This window comes from Cervus canadensis, chromosome 18, assembly GCF_019320065.1.
Source record: "Cervus canadensis isolate Bull #8, Minnesota chromosome 18, ASM1932006v1, whole genome shotgun sequence".
NCBI lineage: Eukaryota > Metazoa > Chordata > Mammalia > Artiodactyla > Cervidae > Cervus > Cervus canadensis.
The window spans coordinates 22251549-22258375 of NC_057403.1; the positions used below are offsets into that span (position 1 = coordinate 22251549).

General features: G+C 47.7%; 1 protein-coding gene across 1 annotated transcript; it reads left to right on the forward strand.

Annotated features, from left to right (window-relative positions):
• Positions 1-1612: 1612 nt before the first annotated feature.
• Positions 1613-2829, forward strand: LOC122420127 (acidic leucine-rich nuclear phosphoprotein 32 family member B-like). Its single transcript, XM_043434888.1, has one exon. It carries the CDS (start codon positions 1641-1643, stop codon positions 2424-2426), a length of 786 nt encoding a protein of 261 aa, XP_043290823.1. The 5' UTR covers positions 1613-1640; the 3' UTR covers positions 2427-2829.
• The last annotated feature ends 3998 nt before the right edge of the window (positions 2830-6827 follow it).

A 6827-nucleotide genomic window follows, 5' to 3' on the forward strand; every position in this document is an offset into this window, starting at 1 on the left:
TAAAAATGACTGTGTCCTGACATTTGCAATAATCCTCATATTTTGGGGCCCTTTAGAAGAGAGAAATCCGCAAGCAAAATCAAATGGCAGGATTTGGGCCTGCCTGGATTTCCTGGGGGTAAAATTGTGTTGGTTCCTTGTTTTCTGGAATTCAGTCTGAGACTCTCTTTTGTACATGTAGTTTTATGATTGACTTATTTACTCATTCTTGGAGGCTGGGTCTTTGATGGAGCACAGGCTCTTCGTTGCTAGCTCAGGCTTACTCTAGTTGCAACACTAATTGTGAACGAAACAATTCAAGCTCTAGCCTCACGGCAAAGACCACTGGGACACTACGTATTTATCAGATGGAAACACTCAAAAACTCATCTTCCTTGTTGCCCTTTAAAATAGGAAGACTCTTTGGGAAAATATCACAAATCATTAATCATTATCTTCATGGTAATATGCTTTCATGGTTTTCAAATGTTGGTCTAAGGGCTATCACAAGGCAATCAAAGAGAGAAATAATATTTCCTTAACACAAACTGTTGATGCTAACAAAGCTTGGAACTTGAGATTACTTCCAGCTCTTGTGTCCTTTCCTCAAATTACATAGGTTGACTCCCCTTGGATCTGGAGCGGAGAAGGAACTTATGAGGCCTTCATAGATCCCCACCCATGTGCACCTGCCTTGTATCGATGAAAAACAACTTCAGTCAAGAATATATTTAATCATAGAAGTGAGCCAATACAGAAAGAAAGGAAACTGTCAAGGAAGTCAAAATAATAATATCGTAGCTATTAAATAAACTCATGGACTGTTAGCTCTTCCTCAAGGGCTATCGATAAATATTTGGAGCCGTCCTGGTTCCAGATGTCCTATTTGACCCCTTTTACAGGATCTGAAACCCCTGCCAGATGGAAGAAGTGAACTATGCCGCCCACAAGCAGGAAGACCTGAGACCGGCTGGAACCACAAGGGTGATGCTGCTGCTGCCCGTGACCTCATCACACACCCAACAGAAGAGCGTCCTCGGGTTGATCAGGCTCTGCTCCTTGAACACCATAAGACGCCTCAGACCCCTCCAGGACCAGACACACAGCCTTTTATTTCTGTTAATATTTTATTGATCTATTTATTTGGCTGCCTTGGTTCTGATTTGCAGGTGCGGGATAGTCCCTCCCTCTGGTGGGATCTTGCTTGTAGCGCAGAGACTCACCAGCTGTGGGGCGAGGGCTCAGCTGCTCCTGGGCTGTGAGATCTTAGATTCCCCACCAGGGATCGAACCCGGGTCCGCTGCATTTCAAGGTGGACTCTAAACCACTGGACGACTGGAAGTCCCAGGACACGATCTTGAGCGCATTAGCCTGCTTGGTCCCCCGTGTGTGGCAAAGCAGTAAAGCTAGTTTTTCCATTTCTCTTAAAACTCTCTCTCTCGCTTTTTCCCTCCATGGTTTCTCTCCGCTCCCGCGAGTAACTTGGCTCCGGGGGCTCCACTCGCCTGCCCGCACGCCGCCCGCTACCCAGGACCGCGCCGTCGGCCTCTGCCTCGAGCAGACCCCTTCCGACGGCCCTCGCTGCGCAGGCTGGGCCGCCTCTCCCCTCTCCGCCTCCGCCGCGGAAAGTTAAGTTTGAAGAGAGGGGAAGAGAGAGAAACATGGACATGAAGAGGAGGATCCACCTGGAGCTGAGGAACCGGACCCCGGCAGCTGTTCGAGACCTTGTCCTGGACAATTGCAAATCAAATGATGGGAAAATTGAGGGCTTAACAGCTGAATTTGTGAACTTAGAGTTCCTCAGTTTAATAAATGTAGGCTTGATTTCAGTTTCAAATCTTCCCAAACTACCTAAATTGAAAAAGCTTGAGCTCAGTGACAATAGAATCTGTGGAGGTCTGGATATGTTAGCAGAAAAACTTCCGAATCTTACACATCTAAACTTAAGTGGGAATAAGCTGAAGGGCATCAGCACGCTGGAGCCTTTGAAAAAGTTGGAATGCCTAAAGAGCCTGGATCTGTTTAACTGTGAGGTTACTAACCTGAATGACTACCGAGAGAGTGTCTTCAAGCTCCTGCCCCAGCTGACCTATCTGGATGGCTATGACCGGGAGGACCGTGAAGCCCCAGATTCAGACGCCGAGGTGGATGGTGCGGATGAAGAAGAGGATGATGAGGAAGGAGAAGATGAGGATGAGGAGGAGGATGAAGACGGCGAGGAAGAAGAGTTTGATGATGAAGAGGATGACGATGAAGATGAAGATGCAGAAGGGGAGGAGGACGAGGAGGAAGTCAGTGGGGAGGAAGAAGAGTTTGGACAAGACGGAGAAGTTGATGAAGATGACAAGGATACGGACGAAGACGAAGATGAAGATGAAGAAGAGGAAGAAAGCGGGAAAGGTGAAAAGAGGAAGAGAGAAACAGATGATGAAGGAGAAGATGATTAATAAGACCCCAGTAACCTGCAAAAAAAAGAACTGTTCAGTATTGGTTGGACTGCTGACATGGATTTGGTAGCTGTTTTTTTGTTTTTGTTTTTTTTTTTTAAAAAAAAAAGGTAGCTGTGATACAAACCCCAGGACACCCACCCACCCAAAGAGCCAAAGAATAGTTCCTGTGACATTCCACCTTCCTCCATTTAGTCCCTCTTGGAAATCCACCACCAAGCTTGGGGACTTCACCCCAACAAAATTGTAAGCGTTGTTAGGTTTTTGTGTAAGACTTGCTGTAGCGTGGATAGCTGTGATTGGTGACTCAACTGTCCGTGGCTACCAGTTACACCAAGATTGTAACAGCATTTTTACTTTCTGTACAACAAAGAAGCTTTGTAAATAAAATCTTAACATTTTGGGTCTGTTTTTTTCATGCTTTTCTTTTCAAAGACTTTTTTTTTACATTAGGACGTTGTGACAACTGGCAAAAAAATATTTTTAAGAATTTAAGTGAAATAAACACATTCCTCTTTGATAAAGGAAAAAAAAAAAAAACAACTCTCTCTCTCAGATGTACTCTGGCCCCAGGACACAGAGGCCCAATTTTGGCAAGGAGATCTGGAGAGAAGCCAGGAGCCATTGGAAGAACAGGGTCCTGGGGGCAGGAGGGCTGAGGGATCTGAGTCCCAGTGGGGTGGAAGGCTGCGAGGGGCCAAAAGGGGCATTCCGGAGGGGAGCCCTGAGGAGGCCTCCTTGGCAGCAGGTGCAGCGCTGCGGCGCAGACTCGGGGCTGCGGAGACGGACTCCCGATCTCAGCGGAGCGGCCACAGGAGCTGGGGCGGCCCTGAGATGGGTCGTGGCGCACAGGGCCCGGGCGCCAGTCATCAAGGGGCAGAACAGGGTCAGAACAGAGAGGAAGAGAAGCTCTGTGCCACGGAGGCGCCCCCGGAGTGTGAGGACCGGCCCGGAGGGGAAGCGTGTGGACCAGGGTGTGGACTCCAAGAAGCTCTGTGCTTCCCAAGGCGGGGCCCAGGAGGCTGGCGGTTCCAACAGCGCTGGATGCACCTGAGGCCTCTACTTGCCTCAAGAACGGAATCTGGGGATGCAGCCCCGTCCGTCCCCTCCGAATAGAGTTTTCCTCTCTCTGACTTGTCCCACCCACCCCTCAGGGTAGTGCCCCGTCTTCACCCCTCGCCCCCTAAACTCGTCCCCCATCCCCGGCTTTTCTAGATTCTTCCGTGCTCTGCACACTCCGAGGCATGCCCCATCCTCCATTCTCTCCCCCTCCCCACTCTCCAGGTTCTAGATTTCAGAGTCCCTGGGACCTGGGATGCAGTGCTTCCTCGTGGACACACAGCTTCTTGAGCCACAGAGAGCAAGGAAACCACAAGGGACTAACAATCACTACACTCACGAGCAGTGGGGGCAAGTGATGCACCAGATCAGAAAGAAAAGATCAAAACTCCAGTCCCCCCTTCAGAGCTGGAGAACGAAAGTGGGCTCCTGGACGTGATGCCTGCACACAGCACCACCAAGGGGCTGCACAGACCTCGCATTCAGCCCTCCCGCCCAATGTTGGACCCAGCCCGCCCTCTCCCCATTTAATGGAGCAGATTTCCCACACGCAACCCGACACCCCCTCACCCCCCAGGAGCAAACAAGGCAACTTGTCACTTGTTTGACTCCCTTCCTGATGCAGCCAGAGCGCCAATAAAACCTTGTCTGAATATCCTGTCTGGCCTCTTATCAGTGTCTGTTGACTTAGGATTCCAAGAACCCTAGTGGGTCACATGCCCTTCTGGCTCTGCACACTCCTAGGTCAGCCCTGTCCTCCCTGCCCCTCCCTGTGTTCCAGATGCTTCTGTCCTCGGTGCCACCCCTTCCCTGGACCCTGGATCCCTTTTCCCTCCACTGTGGTCTCAGTTTGTTTCACTACTCACATGTATCAGCATCTCCCAGATGCGACTGAGGCATGACTTTGACTTCCAAGGTGGGCATTCGCTTTCCTACAGAGCTTCTCCAGATGCTGGAGGCCCCAGCCAGACCCCCTCTGAGAGAAATCCTGCCCTTCTCATCCTGGTCCCTGCTGGAGCCTGGAAAGCCTGCCCTCTGTCCCACACTCTAGACCCCACTCCAAGACCTCTCACCATTGGCCTCCCTCACTTCTCCTGGGCTTGAGTCCAGGAAGCCTTTCCTCTCACACCCAGGCTCAACTCCCTTTGTTTTAAATTCTAAAATCATTTTGTTGACAATTTTGAAAGGCACTTTCCATTTACAGCTCTTACAAAATATTGCCTATATTCCCTGTGTTGCACGATCCATCCTTGAGGCTGTCTTAGGGCTTCTCAGGTGGCACTAGTATTCAAGAATCTGCCTGCCAATGCAGGACGCACCAGGAGACACGGGATGGATCCCTGGGTAGGTGAGATCGCCTGCAGAAGGAAATGGTAACCCAATCCCAGTATTCTTGCCTGGAAAATTCCATGGACATGGGAGCCTGTCTTACTCCCAGATTTCGTACCACCTCCTCCCCACCATATTTAAGCTCCTGTTTTCCCACTTGAAACCACTAGTTTCAAAATATCCTTATGCTGCTTTTTTCTTATATCCACTACTGGCCAGAAAAGTAGTGTATATTACAATTTTTTTGTGAGATCCACTAGAAGAAAACAGTATAAAAGTGTAAAAAGTTTTCTCTTATATTCACTTCATATACAGTCAAGAAAGTACTGTAGATAGCAACAAAGTAGTGTATCCATCCGCACAGGAAGGAGTAGCCAAGACACAGCCTCTGCCAGATGGAGACTTCCCATATGTCTGTCAGAGCAAGTAAATTGAGGACCTAGACTAAAAGGAACAGAAATGCTCACTTGTTCAGCATGGAGACACTGACTTATTTAACCAAGAACAAGCTCAAAGAAACTCTTGAATATATAGTTGCTGACCTTCTCACAGAGATGTTATAGACATTTGTAGAAAATAAATTACAAGTGGATGAATTGAGGCTGGCCCGGAGGCCATTCAGTGAGTTGCTTAAACACCTAGTCAAATGGTTGCTGCTATCTGTCCTACACCAGATGGCTTTGGTGACATGGAACCAGTTAGGCATGAGTTGCTTAAGGAAGAAGATTATATATGCCTTTAAGAAGTGTGGTCACCAACTAGCTGAAGTCATCATGGCTTAATTTCTATTCATGGTTCAGTTCGGTATCTATGCTATCTTTGTGAAGTCTTAAGAAGACAGCATCATGCATTATTGTGTAAGAGGACTCATCATTGTGGGATGTTTGCAGCTAAGATTTCAGTTTCCTTCTGATTTATACATCCCAACTCTGCCTGCCTAACCAACAAGACTGATTGAACTGGGGGAGACATCCCTAAGATTATTATAGTATTCAGAAGACACAGATCACCAGCTTACCTTCCTTTCTTGCTTCCTCAACAACAGTTTGGTCTAACACGAACAAAAATTGAGAAACAGAATTTTTGCTGCTGGCAGCAACACACCACCTCTACCCTCCTGACAATGGATGACCTGTGGGCCTTTTCAGTTGCTCTTTGTGACTAGTCCACCAGGCTCCTATGTTCATGGGCTTTCCCAAGCAAGAATACTGGAGTGGGGTGCCACTTCCTATTCCAGGGGATCTTATGCACCCAGAGATCAGATGCGTGATCCCTGCAATGTCCTGCGTTGCAGGCATTTTCTTTATCACTGAGCCCCTAACAACGTACGGCCTTCACTCTAAGGATATAAAGGATATCTGAAGGCTCATGTGGTCTGCCCGATTCTGTGCTGACTTCCTTCTCCTGGAGCTGAAACTCCAGCCAGGGGCAGACCAGGGAAGGGACGGATTGTAACCAAGCAGGACCCTCTGAGGCTTTCCCAGAATAACCCCCCAGCCAAGTCCTCTGCCTGCCTTTTGTCTGTAAAAAAACTTTCACCAAAGAATAAATGTAGGGACTTCACTCCCGCTGTAGTGGCTAAGACTCCACCAGTCAAATTCAGGGGTGAAGGTTGAAGACTTGGTTGGGGTATGAATATCCCACATGCCTTGCAGCGAGATTAGAAAAAAAAAAAGAATAAATTTAATCAGAGAAGTGAGAAAATGCAGAAAGGAAAACAGTCAAACAGGACTGATGAAAAAAATGAGACCTATTCTTATCTAAATACATGTATGACTCAGTTTGTGTGTTTGTCTTTAGATAACATTCCTGAGATTCATTTCCAAATGAGCTCCATTTAATTGACTTAAAGAAAAGTAAGCGCTTACAAATAAAGTATTTCTAAGGTTCACATAATCTGGGAAATGTTCAGTATTAAGTCCATTTCTGGTATGGACCTCAGGTTAGTTTGTTGTTTAACCGCGTGTGAATGGAGACACGAGTCACCAACATTGTCATCAACTTTCACTGCAC

Excerpts from the sequence above, each read along its gene's own strand:
- LOC122420127 (XM_043434888.1), top strand. The coding sequence starts at position 1,641 with ATGGACATGAAGAGGAGGATCCACCTGGAGCTGAGGAACCGGACCCCG.